The sequence below is a fragment of the Heterocephalus glaber genome, unplaced genomic scaffold (assembly GCF_053883595.1).
Source record: "Heterocephalus glaber isolate CG9 unplaced genomic scaffold, H.glaber_assembly_v1.0 deba00000071, whole genome shotgun sequence".
In the NCBI taxonomy this organism is placed as follows: Eukaryota; Metazoa; Chordata; class Mammalia; order Rodentia; family Bathyergidae; genus Heterocephalus; species Heterocephalus glaber.
The window spans coordinates 18,535,635-18,556,610 of record NW_028258137.1 but is presented as its reverse complement, the minus strand read 5'-3'; the positions used below and the strand labels follow the sequence as shown (position 1 = coordinate 18,556,610).

Sequence of the window (20,976 nt, the reverse complement as noted above, 5' to 3'; positions counted from 1 at the left end):
GGATCTTCCTGCCTCAGCCTCCCAAATGCTGGGATTACAGATGTGAAGCCACCACGCTTGGCTTCAAAATAATTTAATTTTATTTTTGGAGAGAAGGTCTCACTCTGTGGCTTAGGCTGACTGGCTGAACTCATAGTGATCCTCCTGTTCAGCCTCCCAAGTGCTGGGATTATAGGAGTGCATCAAAATAAAATTTTAAAAGGAAGGGAGTAACTCATTTCTTTTTTCTTTTTTTTTGGTACCAGGGATCAAACTCAGGACCTTGGGTTTTCCAAGCTGGCGCCAGAACTACTGAGCTAAATCCTTGGCCCACAGAGGGAGTAACTCAGTGTGAAGGGTTTAATCCCTAGTACTAACAAAAAAAAAAAAAAAAAGAAAAGAAAAAGTGAGGATTTAGCCAGGTGTTGTGCAAGAATTCTAGCTACTCAGGAAACTGAGGCAGAAACATCATCAGTTCAAGGAGCTGGATGTGGTGGAACATGTCTGTAATCCCAGCACTCAGGAGGCTGAGGAAGGGGCATCACTGTGAATTCAAGGCCAGCCTAGGGTACAGGTAAGTTCAAGGCCAGCCTGAACTGTATAGGAAGACCCTGTCCCAACCCCACTACCACCACCACCACAAACACATATTAAGAAGATAGAATCAAGAGGAATGGTCATAATCCCAGCATTGTGGGAAGCTGAGGCAAGAAGATCACAAATTTGAGCCCAGCCTGGGCAACTTTGTGTCTTAGCAAGACCATGTCTCAAAATTAACAAAAACAAAAAATATTTAAAAGGGGGCAGTGTAGCTCAGTGTGAAAGCCTTGGGTTCAATCCCCAGTACTGAAATTTAAAAAAAGGTGGGATAGGAGAGGATATTCAGGGACCTCTTAAAATTCCTCAAACCACGCCCCTGGATATGCCTGGCCCACCTCTAAATATGTAGGGGTGCAGGAGGCAGAATCTGGGAAGGCCAAAGGGTGAGTGAGGGTTCAGGGTGCACAGGGATGGAGAGGCCCAGTGGTGTCTGATTAGTGGGAGGGGTGGGGGAGTGGCACTGGGTCTTTGACGCAGTGTAGGGTCAGCTGTCAGCTCCACCTCAACCCACTCCTGGGGAAGGCCAGCATACCAGCCTCAGCTTTGGAAAACATGAAGCTCTAGCCCCGTGGCCAACACGTGCCCCAAATCTGCATACCCAGCCCCTGCCAGCATCCCCATCTATGACCTAGAAGCAAAGCCTGAGAATCCCCAGAAACCAGTACCCCAGGGGTGGTGCATGCACGCCCTGGCTATTAGACCAGACTTAGCAGCCAGCCGGGCAGTCTGACCCTACAGCGGGGAGACGGGTGGGCTGGTGTCAGATGGCTAGACTTACAGCCTCCCAGTTGCCTTCCCCAAAACTGGCTCTGATCCCTTCCTTCAACCAAGCCAACAGCTCCAGAACCTGTTTAAGGTAGTCACAGACAAGGGGCCTGAAAGGTCTCTAGAGCAGTAGGATTGTAGGGAGAGGAAAAACAGGAGGGGCTCCCTAGCGCCCCCCTTCCCCCCTGTTTTGAGATCTGAGCGCGGTTCCCAGGAAACCCGGGGACTCCCCAATTGCTACCGTTCCAACAAGGTGGTGGGTAACTGGCTGGCCATTGCTGCCCGGACACCCGAGAGGGCGGAGCGAGTTGTGGGCGCCTCCCGGGGTGCAGAAGCCTAGGGAGAGCGCAGGGGGTGGAGCCCAGCGGGCCCGGGGAGGGGCGAGGCGGCGGGGCGACGGGAGGGGCTGGCGCCAGCGGCGGCGCCAGCGGCAGCTGCAGCGCTACCAGGCCTGGCAGCACCGAGAGCCCCAAGAGCGCGAGGTCCTCTCAGCCAGCGCAGCCATGTGAGTGTCCGCGCGTTTCCGGGGGACCGCGGGCCGGGCAGGGGTCGGGCGCGGCGGTTCCGGTGCCTCCCGGATCAACGCCGCCCCGTGGGCCCTTTATCTGCGGCCGGGTCCCATCTCACCCGTTCCCGGGACCCCGGCCGCCTCGCGTCTTTCCTCCCCTCCCCCAGAGCAGAGGACGCAGCTTCGCCCACAAAAGCCCGCCGCCTGCGGGCCTGCCGCGCCCGCCGGGTGCTGCCTCCCTCCCACAGCTGGGCCTCGGCGGCCGTTGCTTGCCCCAGGCTCAGGCCTGGCCTGGGCCCCGATCGGGCGCCCTCTGAGAGTCCCCGCTGTCCGCGCCGCGGAGGGGGCGACCCGGGGTGCAGGCGGCCGCTGAGATGAGCTCATCTTGCTGGCCCAGCGGCCAGGCTAAGCCGCTCTGGGACCAGCGCGAGGTGCCTGAGCTGTCCAGGGATCGTGCTTTGCGCCCAGCAGGAGATCGTCCTGGCGCGGTTCGGGGTACAGACCTTGGCTCTGGACGGGAGCTGCTGTGGCAACTCCGCAAGCAGCCAGGCCTGGTCACGCTGCAGAACTGGTTTGGGGAAGGGGCTGTTCACCAGGGGAAAAGGCCCTGCCAAGTCAGCCTCAGCACCCGCTAGCCTCCTTTCCTGGGTGAAGTCCAAACGGCCTCTCTTACTGACCCTTCAAGCCAGTCCTGATGGGTGTCTAGGCTGGCTCCTGAGCACCCACTGTGTGCAGTCTAATATAACAATAGCGGTGCCCAGGCCACCTTATGTGGAGTCGCACCGTGGGCTTGCCGCGTTTTAGGAAGGTTATGACCATCTGGCAGATGCGGAAAGGCTCAGAGAGGTTTGTAACATTCTCAAGGTCACACCACTGGTTTAGGGAGAAGAGGATTGAGATCTAAATCCTTGCCCCTGTAACATCCACTTACATAGCGTTGTCGGTGGCAGGGATGGTGGTGAGGATGTGCAATAATTGGAACTGAGGTACAGTATACTCCAGCAGGACAAAGGGGACTGGCACGGCTCCCTTTCCCATCTCTCTGCCCTTCCTGCATCCTGGGAGCAGCAGCTGGTGAGGAGCAGAATGAGCCGTCCCAGGGGCCTGCGCTTGGGTAGGAGTCTGGGCAGCACGCAGGACGCCAGCCTGGGTGGGCGGCAGGCTGGGTTCTGCCCGGGTGAAAAAGACGGCGAGGAGGGTGCGAGTGAGTCACTCTGGCCCCCTTCCTTCGACACCGCTCAGACTGGAGGCCAAACCAGGCAGGCTGGGGAGGCCTGCCGACTGCCGAGGCGCGCGGCGACTACTGTGGCGCGCGGCGGGACAGGGAATGTGACCAGCTGACTAGGGAGGAGGCCGGCAGGAAGTGAGGCCACTCGGCCGCCTCCGCCGGGTTCCGGGGTGGGGGTCCCAGGCCGCGCAACCCCCCTTTCCTCCTTCCCTACCTGCTTGGGTTGGGAGCTGCGAGATGACATCAGCAGCTGGGTTTGGGGCAGTTGCCATGGCGACAGGGGCAGGCTCAGGAACGACCCTCTCTTCTCTTGCTGCCGCCCCTTCCCTGGGCTATTTTTAGCGTCTGTTTACCTCGGTCAGGGGTGGCCCAAAGACTGGGCGGGACTGGACCGGGGACTCCCTGAGAGACGACTGGCTTGGCATATTCGCAGTGAGCCAGGGAGGGCCAGTGGCTGCATTTTCTACCCCACACTAGTGTGCCAGTCTTGATGCATAGGGAGGACTGGGGTCTGGAAACAGGTCTTGTAGACCGTGAGCTGGCTGTGCTGCAAGCCCTGTAACCTTTAAAACCTGGGACTTGGATTCTTTGCCATGTCAACAGACAGTAAGGATGAGATGCGCTTAGAGACCCCTGCCTCTTATCAGCCAGTCGCAGCAGGGTGTGGTGGCCTAGGCCCCTAATCTAGCACTCTGGGAGGCTGAGGCAGAAAAGTGGAAAGATCCAGCCCAAATTTGGCAATTTGACAACTTAGTGAGACCCTGGCTCAAAATAAAAAATAAAGGGTTAGGCCGGGCATGGGGGTGCATGCCTGTAATCCCAGCACTTGGGAGGCTGAAGCAGGAGGTTTGCCGAGAATTCGAGGCCAGTCTGCGCTACATAGTGAGTTCAAAGGGCCAGGGATATAGCTCAGCAGCACCTCACCTGCCTGGCAAGCAAAAGGTCCTGAGTCTGATCCCCATACAAAAAAAAGTTCAAGGTCAGCCTGAACTACATAGCAAGACCTTGTCTCAAAAATAAACAAACAAACAAAGGGCTAGGGATACAGTTCAGTGAGAATCCCCAATATTGAAAACAAACAAAAAAACCAGTTCCCACCAGTTGATGTGGCCCCTCTCCTTTAGTTGAAGGGATTCAGCCTTTTCCATCCACTCCTAGCAGGATCCTGCCCATCTACATACACACACACACACACACACACACACCACACCCCATCCCCAGCTGAACCAACACATACTGGTTCCTGGGGGACTAAGAGATAGGTGGCAGCAGAGCCTTAGCCAAAGAAAGAAAATCGATGGGACAATCCACATACCCTTGAGTCCAGAAACACAGAAGACCTCCATCCTGCCCCGTCCTGGGGACCAGAATCCCACTTGCTGATGATGTCTGATATAATTAGCAAGTGGGGGGCTGGGGATTTAGCTCAGTGGTTTGGCAGCCTGCCTTGCAACCAAAAGGACCCGAGTTCAATCCCTGGTACCAAAAAAAAAAAAATACTAATAATAATAATTAGCAAGTGGGGAAAGGGAGAATCTTAGGTAGGGTAAGGGAGCCAGAGTGGACACAGACTCGAAATCTACCCATGCAGGGCCAGGGATTTAGCCCAGTGGTTCCAGCGCCTGCCTCACAAGCACAAGGTCCCAAGTTTGATCTCCGGTACAAAAAAAAAAAAAATCTACCTCTGCAACAGATCAGGATCCTGTTCCTGTGTCCAGACAGCCCAGCTTCCCCACTCAGGGCCTTCCCCCTTTCATCTCCCAGGGCTCAGGCCCTGGTAGAGGGCCCAGAAGATAGCAAGCCAAGCAGACAGGCCCCAGCCCCCACGCGGTTCAGTGTGGTGGGGACACAGACCCTAAAGGAGAACTGACAACTGAGTTATGTGGCCTTGGGGATCAGAGAGAGGAAGCTATGGAGGCACCAAAAGGGGGAACCAATCCAGACCAAACTTCCTGGAGGAAGAAGTTAAGAGGGTCAGACTTGAAGGACAGAGGGTTGATTAAGCCGAGATCAGTGGGAAGAGGGTACAGCAGCAATTAGGGATGGTGAAGAATCTTCTAGTTGTTAGAAAGGGGAGGGAAGGGACAGGCCCAGGAAGGCCCTGTGGATCATATTAGAGTTTGGGTGTTACCTTGGGGCAGGGGGTGGCTGTGAATGTTTCACAAGGGTCTGAATAGAAGGATATTAAAGATTTACAGTCCTGGGCTAGAGATGTAGCTCAGAGGTAGAATGCTTGCCTAGCATATGCAAGGCCCTGGGTTCAATCCCCAGTACCACTAAATAAATAAATAAATATACTGTGGTTTTAAAAAGAAAAGATTTACAGTCCTGTTGGCTGTGGTGGCACACACCTATAATCCCAGCACTCAGGAGGCTGAGTCAGGAGGATCTCCACAAGTTGGAGGCCAGCCTGGGCTATGTCTAGAGTTCAAGGCCAGCCTGAACTACATAGGGAGACTTGTCTCAAAAAGAAAAAGATTACAGTCCTGGGGTGAGAGAGCCTGATTTTGAATTCTCACTCTGCCACTTACCAGCTGTGTAATCTCAGGCTGATTATTATTAATAATAATAGTAATAATAACAACAGTTAATATTTGTTGTGCTAACAGTGAGGTAGTGTATACTTCAACTTCCCTATCTCACATACAATTCTTCCTTCCTCAAGCATTCTTTATAGAGGGAGGTATCTCACCATGTGTGTATATATACACACACATATATATATACACACACATATGTGTATACACACATATACACATATGTGTATATATACATATATGTGTATATATGTACATATGTATATATATGTGTGTATATGTACATATGTATATATGTGTGTGTGTATATATGTGTGTGTGTGTGTGTATATATATATATATATATATATATATATATATATATATATATAGGGGTTTTTTGTTGTTTTGGTTTGTTGGTTTGTTTGGTACTGGGGATTGAACTTAGGACCTTGAGCTTGGGAGGCAGGTGGCGGCACCACTGAGCTAATCCTCCAGTTTTTTTTTTTTTGAGACAGAGTCTCGCTATGTAGTTCAGGCTGGCTTTGCACTCACTATGTAATGCAGACTGGCCTCAAATTCTCAGCGATCCTCCTGCCTCAGCCTCCTGAGTGCTGGGATTAGAAGTCTGTGCCACCATGCCCGGTTTATACTCATTTTATGGGTACCTGAAGCCTAAAAGTTTAAGAAATTATCTTGTCCAAGGTCATATAGCCTGTTAGCCTCCAGTTTCTTGGTTGTGAAGTTGGGCTAACTGGATTTAAACTCCTTGAATTGTTGCTGGAATTAAATGAAATGGTGTCAAGTACCGTGTGTGACATAGAAGGCACTCAAAAACCACAGCTTTTTTTTTGGTTAAGCATAGCATTTTGGCATTGTCAGGTAACTAGAATTTCCAGATGACAGGCTTGTTACTGATCATTGCAGGTTGGAAGGAAGATAGGAGCCTATTGGATGGCTACTGTAAGGCTCTAGAGGAGAACTGGTCATGGTTTGGACCAGAATTCTAACCATAGGGGTAGAAATGAGGGGGAAAATTCCAGGTACATTTAAAAGCTGACCTGTCAGGAGTGGGTATCTGATTGGATGAGTGGAACTGACCGAGGTGCCCAGAATGGCTCTCCCAGTCTTTCTTGAACAACCAGCCACATAGATGGTGGGGACGCTTTGGGCAAGTTAAAACTAGGAAGAGAGCTATGGTGCATGTCTGCGCCAGCACTCTGGAAGGCTGAGGCAGGAGGATCGAAAGTTGGAGCCCACTCTGGGCAACTTAAAGACTTAGTGAGACCCTGTATTAATAAAAATTAAAAGAGGGAGGGGCTGGGAATATAACTCAGTGCAAGGCCCTTGGTTCAACCCTTGTTTTTTTGTGTGTGTGTTTTTTTGTATTAAATTCTTTTATTGGTACGTTGTAGGTATACAACACAATTACATTTCTCATTGGGAATTGTACCTTTACATAATGCATCTTGGTTCTTATTTTTTCCCCATTCCTAGCCCTCCCTTCACGCCCTCCACCCTTCCCTATTTACAAAGACTTTATTTCCATTTTTTCCATTTCTCATCATTTTTTCCTTTCCCTTCTTTCCTTTCCCCTGTGCCTCCCACTACCCCTACCCCTTTGGACCTTTTATTCCTATTTTACATTATCGATTATTCATTCTAATAATTGGTACATTTTAGGTATACAATATAATGACATTCATCATTGGAAATTTGCACCTTTACATAGTCTCTCTTGGTTCTTGTTTTTCACCCTTGCCCAGCCCTCCCTTCAACCCCTCCAGCCCTCCCTATTTACAAAAATTTTGTTCCTATTTTTCCATTTTCTCATATTAATCCCATTCCCTTCTATCCTTTCCCTTAGCCCTCCCACTTCCTTCCCCTTTGCCCCTTTTCTTCCTATTTCACATGACCTATTATACATTTAGTCCTTATTTACACTTTCAGTTTCTCACACCAGAGAAACTATTCGGTATTTACACATGTGTGTCCTATTTATTTCACTTAAGAGTATTGCCTCAATGTGCATCCACTTAGCTATAAATGTCTCTAATTTCTCATTTTTTATGGCTGAGTAGTATTCCATTTTATAAAAAAACCACATTTTCTTTATCCAGTCTCCAGTTGATGGGCAAGTTCAACCCGTGTGCTGAAGGGGTGTGGAGACTAGGAAGAGGTTTGAGGAGAAAAAGTGGTAAATTCAGTTTGGGGACCTCAAATCAGCACATCCTTTTACAGCCCGCTGTGCACTGTCAGCTTGTGGGAGGCATCTAGCAAGCAGTTGGATATGCAGGCAGGCCTAGTGCTCACAAGAGTGGTTTGGGTGAGGGACAGGTAAGGAAGGTGGTAGCATTTAGATGGCATTGAGCTAAGAGAGATGTACACAGATTAACAGCAGGGAGGCTGAGGCCCATCTGAGGATGGGGACAGGGAGAGAAACCCTGCAGGAAAAGAAAATATGTGGCTGGAGAGGTAGGTAGAAAACCAAGAGCATGCTGCGTCTTGAAACTCAGGGGAAGGAAGGGCTTTAGGAAGAGGAAGGGAGCCACCAAGTCAAAAGCTTTATTGAGATCAAGCAGGATAAGAACTATACATTAGACATGGGATTAATTCAGCAACAGGACAGTCACTGGCATCCTAGCCTGGACCAATCAGGGGAGCGGTGAATGCAGAAGGCCACCAGAATGGGAAGAGGAGTAGGTGTGGTGAGGAAGTAGAGGTAGACCGTTATTCCAGAAATTCAGCACAGACAGGAGGGCAGAGGTGCAGGTGTTGACGCCTGCCTGTAATCCCAGCATTTGAGAGGCTAAGACAGGATCACTGTGAGTTAGAGGCCAGCCTGGGCTACATAGTGAGTGTGTTCAAGGTTAGCCTAAAGTAAACAGTGAGAATTGTCAAAAAGAAATGAAAAGAGATGGGGTAAAGAATGTGGTAGCTAGGGGAAAGCATAGAGCTCACAGTGGGTCTTTTTTTGTTTTTTCTAGTTTTTTATTTACTGTGTGTGTATATGTGTGGCACAGAGGATCAAACCCAAAGGCCTGGTGGGCTGGGGATTTAGCTCAGTGGTACCACGCCTGCCTTGCAAGTGCAAAGTCCTGAGTTCCATCCCCAGTACCAAAAACAAAAAATAAAACCCAAAAACCCAAAGGCCTGGAGCATGCTAACCACATGCTTTGGCACTGAGCTATAACCCCATTCCGTGTAGTTATTTATTTAAACCCAACTTTATATTGAAATATATATAGAAAATAGCCATGTATAGTGATGCATGCTTGTTCTATACTAGCTACCCAGGAGACTGAGGCAGGAGGTTTGCTGGAGTCCAGCAGTTCAAGACCAGCCTGGACAACACAGTGAGACTGCATCTCAAAAAAAACTGTATATATACAATACACACACATACATAAAGTATATATCTCCTTTTTTTTTTGTACCAAGGATTGAACTCAGGACCTTGCATTTGGAAGGGAGGCAGCAGCACCACTGAGCTAAATCCCCAGCCCTAAGTATATAACTACTAAGTGTACAGCTTGCTAACATTTTTGCAATGGAACACACGCATGCAGGATCAGGAAACAGAACCCAGAGTAGGAAATAGAACATTGTCAGCACTTTGGAAGACCCTTTGTGCCCCCTTTAAGTCACAACAACCCAAAGGGAACTACTAGTCTAACTTTTGTTGCCACAGATTATTTGGGTTACTTTTGAACTTTATTACCAAGGATTGAACTTTCACTTTCAAGGCAGGCATGGTACCACTGAGCTAAATCCTCGGCGTGCTCTCTTTTGTATCTTTTTTTTTTTTTTGGTACAGGGGGATCGAACTCAGGACCTTGCGCTTTCGAGGCAGGTGGCAGAACCACTGAGCTAAATCCCCTGGCCCTCTCTTTTTTTTTTTTTTTTGCGGTATCGGGGATGGAACTTAGGACCTTGCGCTTACAAGGCAGGCACAGCACCACTGAGCTAAATCCCTGGCCCCATCTCTTGAATATCCTTTCTCCACCTCCAGCATGGATAGAAGCCACCATGTGCAGGGTCCATTGGGGCACCCCATCCCCTGACCTTGGAGGGGCTGGATGCTCCTCCACCCCACAAACAGTCCTGCTCCTTGAGGACCAATTTTGCTGCAGTGCTTTCTTTCTTCCCAACCCAGCATGGGTCCAAGGCTCTGGATTTGCAATAAACCCACCAACTCCTCTGCAGATTCAGCTGCAAGAGGCCCAATGACCCCACTTTTAGAAATGCTATCCTCCCCTACCTCCTTGAAGACTGGGTACCATGAACCCATTGGTTCATGGATTGCCCCACAATAGCCTCTCTGCTTCCCCTAGCCATGCCCCCAGGGGACACCACAGCCTTACCACCTGCCCTGGAATGCCCCTTTGCTAAGTCTCAACACTGTGTACAATCTCCAGTCTCTCACACTTGGCTTTTTACCTGAGATCTCTGGTCCCTAGTCGTCAGCTTATTTATTCAACTATTCACTGATGACAACCTTGTGCCAAGCATGTGCCAGTCACTGGAAATACAGCCCAGAATTTCACAGACACCACCCTGCATGGAGCTCACAGTCTGCCTCTGCTTTCTTTCTCTGCCAGCTTCCTCCTACCTTCTCTTCCCTATCTTCCTTGCATATCCTCCTTTCAGCCGGGATTTACAGCCACTTTTCCATCATCACTTGTCTGCTACTAGTATCTTCAGCACTCATGCCTCCACTACCTGGCAGAAACTAATCCTGCAACCAACTCCATATCTTCACTGCACCTGCACACAGCCTGGTGGCCAAAGTTCTTGGCACAGCAGCCTGGCTGGAACCACAGAAAAATTTTCAACCTCAGCCAGGCTCACATTTCTCACCCAATAAATCCTTCTGTATGATCCCAGTCTCTCTCCCATCCCACAGAATATGGGTGTTTCAGATTTGGTCCACAAATCACCAACAAGCTTAAGTTACTGTCACATGAAAAATGAAAGCAAGGGCCGGGGATTTAGCTCAGTGGTGTTGCCACCTGCCTTGCAAGTTAAAGGTCTTGAGTTCGATCCCTGGTACCAAAAAAAAAGAAAAGAAAAATGGAAGCAACTCTGGAAACTATCCAAATGCCCATCAATATAAAACAGAATTATTATACAGCAAAAAGAATGAAAAATAGACAACTACATGAAACAGCATGGTTGTACCTTATAGACATAACGTTGGCTGAAAGAAGCAAGATACAAAAGAGAGGGTTCTCGAAAGCGCAAGGACCGGAGTTCAATCCAAAAAAAAACCAAACAAAAAACAAAACAAAAGAGAGGGTTGGGGATTTAGCTCAGTCGTTCTGGTGCCTGCCTCGAAAGCACAAGGTCCCGAGTTCAATTCCTGGTACCAAAAAAAAAAAAAAAAGATACAAAAGAGAGCATAAGAGGCAGAAAAGAGCCAGAGGCAGAAAAGAGCCAGTAGCAAGGAAATTCAGGACCTGAGGAGCCCATGTGAACTTGGGGCAAGAAGGGTGGAGGTCTCAGTCCTAGGATGCAGATTCCACTAGAGAGGAGGCCCTGCCTAGGCAGAGGAACCTACCTGATTATTTCCTCTGGGCCTAGGAGGAGAGGGAGTGTCCAGACCGAGCACCCCTTCTGTGGATGTGAGGGTGGGATGGTGCAGGGGGGCGCTGAGATTCTGGACACCATTTCCATCTTTGCAAATTTCATGTGGCAGCAACTCATAATATGGGTTGACCTCGTCCCACACTTTCTTTTTTTTGTTTTGATTTTTTTTTTTTTTGGTACCGGGGATCGAACTCGGGTACTTGCGCTTGCGCAGCAGGTGGCGAAACCACTGAGCTAAATCCCCGGCCCCATCGTCCCACACTTTCAATCCCTCTCATTCTTAGCTTCTCAACCCCTCAGGCTCAGCACTCTACTCTGCGCTCCATTGGTACAATTCCTCCATTAAGAATCCTCAGGATTCTCTCCAAACTTGTACACTAACCCTAACTCTTAGCTCTCAGCATGTTCAGCCTTCTCTCAGCAGCCCTCAAGAGGCACTCTCAGTTTATTATTCTCTATACCCTCTTACCCCTTCATTCTATCCCTCCGTATTCATACTGACCCCCAGACCCCGGCGGTCCCCTCCCCGAGGGGAACCGCTAGTCACTCCTCCCGGGAGGCCAGATGGGCCAAGGCCTGGTGCCCCCTAGTCCAGCCCGTCCCGCCCCATCCCGGCGGGCTGAGTCAGGAGGCAGGAACTGGGCGGAGGGGAGGCGCCAAGCCGAGCTGAAGCCCGAGCAAGAGCGGCTGGGCACGAGCGAGCGTGGAGCCCAGGGGGCCGGCACCAAGGGGCCCTGGGCGGGTGGGGACGCGGGGTCGGGGTCGGGGGCCGAGCGCGGATCCGGACCGTCCGGGACCTACCATGGACGCGAAAAAGAGAGGTAAGACCCGGCATGGGGCTGCGAAGGCTCCAGGGCTGGCCATAGGGGTGGAGGCTGGATTCTGTGTATTTCGCCCGGGCGGGTGGGGGTCTGTAGAGGCTAAGGGTGAAGGCGCGCGTGCGTCTGTGACTCAGTTTCCACATCGGAGCCCCGGGAAGATGGAGGAGGGAGGAGCACTTCTCGTCACTGTCCCCCACCCTGGGAATCCCCGGCGGCCAGTCGGGAGGGCTCTGGCGTCGTGGCGCCTGGGAGCAGATGGGAATCTAGCTAGCAGTTTAGGCTGGAGGCGGGGGTGGGGGGTCGCGAGAACTCAGCCCGCACAGGCAGGGCCAGTCCGGCAGCATTGCGGGGGCCCGGCGTGCGCCCCGCCCCGCTCCGTGACCTCTCGCGGCCTCCTGGGGTGGGGGACCCTGGCTTCTGGTCCTCCTGGGGGAGGGCGTCTGGGGCAAGGCTGGGAAGGCCGCCCCGCCCCCGGGTAAACAGGCGCTTCCGCACATTCTTCGCGCGCCCCGCCCCTTTCCTGCCCCTTCTCAGCCAGAGGAGGGTCCCTGCGCGATCCCCTCCCTTCCTGCCCCGCAGCAGGCGGAGCCCGCACCTCGGCAGGAAGTAGGGGCTGAGCCGAGGCCACGCTGAGTCGGAGGCCGAGTCCCCCGCGGCCGCCCTGTCATTAGCGCTAGGGCCGGCGGGACTGAGAGTAACCAGACCAGAGCCCACTGGCGCATCTGTACCTGGTGACCAGGAAGAACCAGCTCCAGCCCTAGAACCTGGGATTGGGGAGGGGACTTCAGGGACCTGACCGCTTCTGGACACCCTCTCCCCTACCCCCAGGGAGCCCCGCGCGGACTCATTCCATGATGTCCCTCTCAGTGCGGCCGCAGCGCCGCCTGCTCAGCGCCCGGGTCAGTAGGAGCCAGTCCTTCGCAGGCGTCCTCGGCAGCCACAAGCGAGGGCCCAGGTATGGAGCGGACGGGTTCTTAATGGTGTCAAGGGAGTTAGATGGGGTCGGGACTGGGTCTGAGGGGAGGCTTTGGGGGGCTCCTGTTGGTCCTATTCTGAGGAGCAGCTTCTTTTTAAGGAGCTTCCCAGTCTTCAGCCCACCACCACCAGGGCCCCCACGGAAGGCCCCAGGGCTCTCCCGGGTATCCAGGATGTTTGGTGTGGCCCATCCAGCCCCGAAGGTGCCGCAGCCAGAGCGGCTGGACCTGGTGTACACTGCCCTTAAACGGGGCCTGACGTAAGCAAGCAACTATCTTCCCCACCTCTTGTCCTAGGATCCCTCTCCAACCCCCATCTTTGCCCCAGCCAGGCACTCCCTGTTTACTACTGGTACCTTGGGCATCTTGAGTCTGAAAGGTAAGTTGACCTATCACCTCTTTTTCCCAGGGCCTACTTGGAAGTGCACCAGCAGGAGCAAGAGAAGCTCCAGGGGCAGATAAAGGAATCCAAGAGGAATTCCCGGCTGGTGAGTGATGTTAGGGATGCCCTGGTCTAATGCCTTTTGTGTGGTGTAGGGGGCTAGGCAGGGCTATCCCTATGTGAAATCGGGGTTATTTTCCGGGATGACTCAGTCCAGGTATGAGTACAGAAGGGGGTATCAGGAAAGGCTGAGAGGGTTTCTGTCCCCAACTTCTTTTCTGTGCACTTTCTGCTTGGAATCCAGTTTCTGCTCACAAGAGCTTCCAGTGGGAGAGGTTGGATGCCCACATAGGACAGCAAGAGAGTATGTTGTAATGGTACAAAAGAGAGGGCCAGGGTTTGTCTTAGGGAAGGGGTCAGGGCTTGCCAAAGGAGGGAACACTTCTGCTAGATGTGGAGGGGTAGGTCTGTGTGGGGAAGGATCCTCCTCATACCTCCTAGGTAGAATGTCTCATCTCCCTCATCTCCTTTGTAGGGTTTCTTGTATGACTTGGACAAGGTGAGTGGATATAGAATGGTATTGGAGGGGTTATCTCATGGGGAAGGGAAAGGGCCTTGGGCCTCAGACCCCTCCTGACCCACCTCTCCCCCAGCAAGTCAAGTCCATTGAACGCTTCCTACGAAGACTGGAATTCCATGCCAGCAAGGTACTTTGTGCAGCGTGCATGCAGAGGGATGGGAGTGATAACAAAGCAGATTGGGGTGGGAGGGGTTTGCTAGGCCTGAATGAGCAACCCCAGTGGTGAGTCCTAGTTCCCCTATTACTACTCTATTCATCTTCCCAGATCGATGAGCTGTACGAAGCATACTGTGTCCAGCGGCGACTACGAGATGGCGCTTACAACATGGTCCGGGCCTATAGTACAGGGTCTCAAGGGAGCCGAGAAGCCCGAGACAGCCTGGCTGAGGCCACTCGGAGTCATCGAGAGTACACAGAGGTAAGGGATGAATGCTGTTGGCAGAAGCACAGGATATAACAGGGCTGATGAGAGTGGAGTTTTTCTTCATTCTCTCCTATTCGTGCTTCTCCCTGTCAGAGCATGTGTCTGCTGGAGAGCGAGCTGGAGGCACAGCTGGGCGAGTTTCATGTTCGGATGAAAGGTACTGAGTTGTAGGGGAGGAAGTGTGGTCAGGCTCTGCCAACATGGCTCATCTACTTCTCCCCATATTCTAGGGCTGGCTGGCTTTGCCAGGCTGTGTGTGGGTGATCAGTATGAGGTATGAGGATGTGCAGGGGAGGGCTGGGGTGGAAGGGTCAAAAGCCCTAGGGCTGCCTCATCGTGCCTGTTTCCCCAGATCTGCATGAAATATGGCCGTCAGCGCTGGAAACTACGGGGCCGCATTGAGGGTAGTGGGAAGCAGGTGTGGGACAGCGAAGAAACTGTCTTTCTTCCTCTGATCATGGAATTCCTGTCCATCAAGGTGATTTTTCTGCCCAGGTGCCCAGGACACTTTGATTCTGTGAACTCCATAACCTTGTGAACTCATTGGACTCTCTTGACTCTGAGATCCTTACTGCTGTGACTCTATGGCCCTATGAATGTGTGGCTCCATGACCTTTATGATCCTGGATTTCCTCATGGTCTCTGTGGCCTTGAGAACAATCTTTATGATTCCTGACCCTGTAACCTTTCCATGATCTTCTGACCTGGTGAATAATTGATCCTCTGAGCCCCTATAGGGCTGTGGACTCTTGAGATCAATGCTCCTACCAACATGGACCTCTATAAACCCCTTGCTCTCAGATTGCTTCAAGCTTCCGTGGCCCCGTGACTCTTAAGAACTCCTATCCTCATGACCTTCCCAAAAGCCTTTTGACCCAATGACCATCTTACATCTGCTATGCAAATCTAGACCTCTGATCTCACCCAGGAGCTCATGGCCCATGTACTCATGTGACCCCACCATGTACTCTTGACTATAGGTGACAGAACTGAAGGGTCTGGCCAACCATGTAGTTGTGGGCAGCGTCTCCTGTGAGACCAAGGACTTGTTCACCGCCCTGCCCCAGGTTGTGGCTGTGGATATCAATGACCTTGGCACCATCAAGCTCAGCCTGGAAGTTACATGGAGGTTCGTGGGGCAGAACAGTTTAGGGGCAGGGGCAGGAGGGTTGTGGCAAGCTAACAAGAGTCTCTTGCCTTCCCAGCCCCTTTGACAAGGATGACCAGCCCTCAGCCACTTCTACTGTCAACAAAGCCTCCACCGTCACTAAACGCTTCTCCACCTACAGCCAGAGCCCACCAGACACACCCTCACTTCGGGAGCAGGCCTTCTATGTGAGTCACAGCCCAGACCCAGGCCTCACTATCTCCCAGAGGATTTTTAGGGATTATCCTGAAATGCTCCTCTCTCTCTCTCTCTCTCTCTCTCTCTCTCTCTGTCTCTCTCTCTCTCTCTCTCTCTGTCTCTGTCTCTCTCTCTCTCTCTCTCTCTCTCTCTCTCTCTCTCTCTCTCTCTCTCTCTGTCTGTCTCTCTCCCAGAACATGCTAAGACGGCAGGAGGAGCTGGAGAATGGGACGGCATGGTCCCTGTCATCCGAATCTTCAGATGATTCATCCAGTCCACAGCTCTCAGGGTCTGCCCGACATTCATCAACCCCTAAGCCCCTAGTGCAGCAGCCTGAGCCCCTGCCTGTCCAAGTTGCCTTCTGCAGGACTGAGACTCCCAGCTCTGGGCCTTTGGATGAGCAGGGGACCACAGCCCCATCCCTGGCCAATGGCCATGCTCCCTACAGCCGGACTCTGAGCCACATCAGTGAGGCTAGTGTGGATGCCGCCCTGGCTGAGGCTTCAGTGGAGGCTGTGGGCTCAGAAAGCCTAGCCCAGGGTCATACCCCACCTACACGCCCAGATCCCACCCACGGGGAGTACGCTAGTCATGTTCCCCTAGATGTGGGTTGTTCTGCCACAAGCCCCACCCTCAGTGCATCCAATCCTGCCTCATGTGCACATCTGGACTCAGTTCATAAGGCCATAGATTCTGGCCCTTCTCATCTGCCAGGGCCCACCCACACTACCACAAGCTCCACCTGTAGTTCCATAAGGCCTGTCAACAGTGCTCCAAACCCCACTTCCACTACTACAGGTTCTACCCATAAGCCCATGGACTCTACCCTCACCACTACAGGCCCTCTCCCCATTAGTACAGGCCCAGCCCAGATTACCACTGTCTCTACCCACACTACTCCAAGCCTCATTCATACCACTATAAGCCCCACCCATACTACCCCAAGTGCCAACCACACTATTCCAAGCTCTGCTCACCCTGTCCCAACCCTCACCGACCCTACTACCCCAAGCCCCACCCACACTACTCCAAGCCCTACAAAAAACACAAGTCCCACCCATACTACTTCAAGCCCCACTCCTGCAACCACAAACCTCACCCACAAAGCCAAGATATCAACTCACACCACTACAAGTCCTATCCGCAATGCCATGGGCCCAGTCCAGACCACTACAAATGTAAGCCTTTTCTCTCCTCAAGACCTTCCTATACACCCTAGTCCCTCTGCAGGCCCCAGCCTCCCAGGCACAGACCCCCTACCCTGTAGCCATGCAGCCTCCCCTCCCTGTTCTCAGGCAAACCCCATAACCCCCAGCACATTGTACCCAAGTCCTGTCCCAGATCCCCTAGATCCTATTATTCAGAACCTAAGCCCTCCTCCCTCACCCTTAGTCCCTGAACCCGAGCATTCAGAACCTAGCCCGGCTATAGCTGCTCAAGTTTCAGTCACAGGGGCAGCTGGAGGGGCTGGGGACAAGAGGCTGGAGGATGCCCTGGGGGCCTTAATGGGTGCCCTGGATGACTACCGGGGCCAGTTCCCTGAGCTGCAAGGCCTGGAGCAGGAGGTGACTCGCCTGGAGAGCCTGCTTATGGTGAGAAAAGTTAGGCTGGCCTGGGGCAGCACAGGGAAGGGGCCAAGTGGTAGGAGTAGCTCTGACCTCCTTTATAACCTCAGCAGAGACAAGGCCTGACTCGAAGCCGGGCCTCCAGTCTCAGCATCACTGTGGAGCATGCCCTGGAGAGCTTCAGCTTCCTCAATGAAGATGAAGATGAAGACCATGATGGTCCTGGGGACAGGTGAGAAAGCTAGGCAAGACGGGCTAGGCAAGAGGAAAGAAATGAAGGAGAAAGTGATGAAGGTAGAAGAGGAACAGATGAGTTGGGAGAAATGCAAGATGGGAACAGGTGAGGTGGGGCCAGGTGGAGCTCGTGAGGATAGATTGTGCTCACTCTTCCCATGTATACCTCATGTGTCCTGGATGCGCACATCTTCAACTCCATCTGTCCCCAGAGCTTCTGGCTGCCTTACTCCTCATCTCTGCAATGTGTACCTCCCCCACCGATCCCCAGCAACTAGTGAGCCACCTGGCCCTCTTCTTTCACATGGCCTCACCTTGGACCTACCCCGTGAAGGAGTTCTCTTAGTGCCTCCCTGTGCACCCTGCATCCCCCAGCATCGCCCCCCTCTGTCTCGACCCCAACTCCTCCGGAGACACCAGTCCCTCAGCTGTCAGTCCCAGAGTGGCCTTTGCAGATTCCCATTTGAAAGTCGTCCCCAGTCCCTTCTCCCTCTGCTGCTTCCCAGGTCAAGGCCCCATGCCTTGCACCCCTTGCAGTCCGTGTCTTGTAGACCATCCCGCTTGTGACACTACTCCCGCCCATCCAAGTCCCGGGAGCCCCTGCGGTCCTAGCTGGAGGTGGCATTGGGCAGGCTGACCAAAGACCCCCACTACTCCCTGCTGATCACATCCCCTTCACTCTCTTGAAAGTCTTCTGTGAACTCACCTATTGTCTGTTGTCTGTGCATTGTCTGTTCTTCTATTCTGGGATGGGCAGAACTTAATAAAAATAAATGCTGTGGACCAGATGGTGATGTGTGCTCTTGGGGTGGTTGACCCCATTTTTTCCCCAGGCCCCCAAGCAGCTTGGAGGGTGGGGCTGAGGAGAGCATAGACTCACTCACTGCCCACCCCCTCAGCACGGGGTGTCCAGCTCTGGATGCTGCCTTGGTCCAGCACCTGTACCACTGCAGTCGTCTCCTGCTGGTGAGGCTAATGACTCTCCCCTCCTCTCCCCTGCTGTTCTCCGTGCCCCAGGAACTGTGCACTCCAGATCTGGTCCTCTGTTCCTCTGAGTTCCACACCCCCAGTGCCCCAGAGCCCTGGCATCTGGCTCTTGGTGAATGGAATAACTGCCACAAGACTCTCCCATTGCATGCCGGGACTTGTAGTCCCAACCCCTTCCTGAGGTCTGAGCTACTTGGCCACCCTTTTTTCCAGAAACTGGGTACATTTGGGCCCTTGCGCTGTCAGGAGGCACGGGCCCTGGAGCAGCTACTTCGGGAAGCCCGAGTGTTTGAGGCAGTGTGTGAGCTCAGCAGGGTATGGGAGATCCCTGCCACTTCTGCCCAGGAAGGTAAAGGGCCCCTTGGGTTCTGGCTCTAGTGTCTTCCCCAAAGCTCCTACCTTTCCCTACCCCATTTATGTGCCTGTCTTCCCCCCACCCACCTGCTCTGTTTCTGGTGGTTTCCTGCACTCCTTCACAGTGGTGCAGTTCTCAGCCTGTAAGCCTGGGTTCCTGATCTTCTGGGACAAGTGCACAGAGGGACTCAGCCCCTTCATCTGTCCTGTGGAGCAGGTGCTCCTTACCTTCTGCACCCAGTATGGTGCCCGTCTCTCCATGCGCCAGCCAGGCTTAGCTGAGGCTGGTAAGTGAGCTGCCTACCTGCCCCTTCTGTCTTTCCTTGGCTCCCTAGTGATAGGGACCTCAGGGAAGGCCAGATCAGCCCTCACAGACATGCTAGCTGTGAGCAATAGTGAGAAAGGGTAAAGGCTTGGTCCCAGGTAAGTAGAGTATGAAAAAGGAATCCCTGGACATGAGTATGGGATTGGGTGCATTCTCTTTCTCCCAAATGCCTGGGTCCAACTCATGTGACACTGCCTCCTGCAGTTTGTGTGAAATTCGTGGAGGATGCCCTAGGGCAGAAGCTGCCCAGGAGGCCCCAGCCAGGTCCTGGGGAGCAGCTCACCGTCTTTCAGTTTTGGAGTTACGTGGAAGCCTTGGACAGCACCTCCATGGAGGCCTATGTGACTGAGACCGCTGAGGAGGGTGAGGCAGTGACTCCGAACATAAAGTGGCCTAATCTTGTGGGTGGGTCTGAGGGTGTGGATAAGGATGCTCCCTCCCTTGCTGCCTTTTTCCAACACCCTGTTCCTTCTTTCAGTGTTACTGGTACGGAATTTGAACTCTGATGACCAGGCTATTGTGCTGAAGGCCCTGAGGTTGGCACCTGAAGGACGGCTTCGAAGGGATGGGCTTCGGGCCCTGAGCTCCCTGCTTGTCCATGGCAACAACAAGGTTATGGCTGCTGTCAGCACCCAGCTCCGGAGCCTGTCGCTGGGCCCTACCTTCCGGGAGAGGGTAAGAGTGGGCACAGCTTTCTTGAGGGGAAGGTGTGAGGTCTAGGCTCCCAGTGTCTGGCTAAGTCTGTGCTTCCACCCTTGCCCAGGCCCTCCTGTGCTTCCTGGACCAGCTCGAGGATGAGGATGTACATAATCGAGTGGCTGGCTGCCTGGCCCTGGGCTGCATCAAGGTGACTCCTACCAACCTACCAGCCCTTTCTCTGCACTCCCAGCACTCCCACCCTGAGTACTTCCCATTGCTCCATTGAGCCCACTTCAGTGTTCTCTTCCCTATAGGCTCCTGAAGGCATTGAGCCCCTGGTGTATCTGTGCCAAACAGACACAGAGGCTGTGAGGGAAGCTGCCCGGCAGAGCCTGCAGCAGTGTGGTAAGGCTGGGGATGTGGGAGATGCAGGTCAAGTAGATTCTGGGACATCTTGGCTGATGGGGACAGGTGAGATAGGGTCGGGGTAGAAGGGCCAGGACGTGAGACTATGGCCACCCCTGATCCCATTTTTACCCATTACAGGAGAAGAAGGACAGTCAGCCCATCGACGACTGGAGGAGTCACTGGATGCCCTGCCCCGCATATTTGGGCCTGGCAGCATGGCCAGCACAGCGTTCTAAACTCTCCATCCGCTGGCTTCTAGGGCCCTTCCCCCACTTTCAGGGCTCACCAGGCACTGGCAGGGAGGGTGAGGGCTGGCTCCAGACACCCCTCCCCACAGATTCCTATCAATGAAAATCTAATATATTCTGTTGCCCCTGGGGTTGGTAGAGTCAGTGCCTGCAGTCAAGTGCCTCCTAGGCTCAGCTCAGCACATCCCTTGCCACAAACAGTGTCTGGGGCCTGGCCACCTTGCCTCTGCCTCACCACATCCCTGGTTTTGTATTTTATTTACAGAGTTTTACAGAAAATAAAACAAAATGCCTTTCGTATATGGCCTGCTGCACTCCTGACCCTTTGCTCTAAATCTCTCTTATGTTCCCTTCCTGACACTGGTGTGTCCATGCTTCAGTGACAAGCGCCTGTGCATCTACCCTGGAAATCCTGGTGGAAGAAAGCCCAGAGGCTGGAACTGGGCTTGGAAAGGAAAGCAGGGGAAGAGTGGGAGGTATTGCCGAAAAGACTCAGCCCAAAGCT

General features: G+C 52.9%; 1 protein-coding gene across 8 annotated transcripts; it reads left to right on the top strand.

The window, feature by feature from the left end:
- Positions 1–1,747: 1,747 nt before the first annotated feature.
- Positions 1,748–20,771, top strand: Ripor1 (RHO family interacting cell polarization regulator 1). 8 transcript variants are annotated; one of them, XM_004843029.4, is made up of 22 exons: positions 1,748–1,849; positions 12,835–12,961; positions 13,082–13,240; positions 13,390–13,468; positions 13,898–13,921; positions 14,016–14,069; positions 14,208–14,360; positions 14,460–14,523; positions 14,597–14,640; positions 14,719–14,844; positions 15,347–15,495; positions 15,572–15,701; positions 15,906–17,303; positions 17,387–17,508; positions 18,344–18,476; positions 18,711–18,846; positions 18,977–19,138; positions 19,381–19,539; positions 19,655–19,851; positions 19,940–20,023; positions 20,130–20,220; positions 20,362–20,771. In XM_004843029.4, exons 2-22 carry the CDS (start codon positions 12,858–12,860, stop codon positions 20,457–20,459), a joined length of 3,666 nt encoding a protein of 1,221 aa, XP_004843086.1. In that variant the 5' UTR covers positions 1,748–1,849; positions 12,835–12,857; the 3' UTR covers positions 20,460–20,771. The 8 variants fall into 8 exon arrangements, with proteins under 8 accessions (XP_004843086.1, XP_021112505.1, XP_012927003.1 ...); XM_013071548.3 differs by lacking the exon at positions 1,748–1,849 and adding an exon at positions 7,609–12,006 and having other exon boundaries at positions 17,390–17,508; XM_004843027.4 differs by lacking the exon at positions 1,748–1,849 and adding an exon at positions 7,610–12,006.
- Positions 20,772–20,976: the final 205 nt, after the last annotated feature.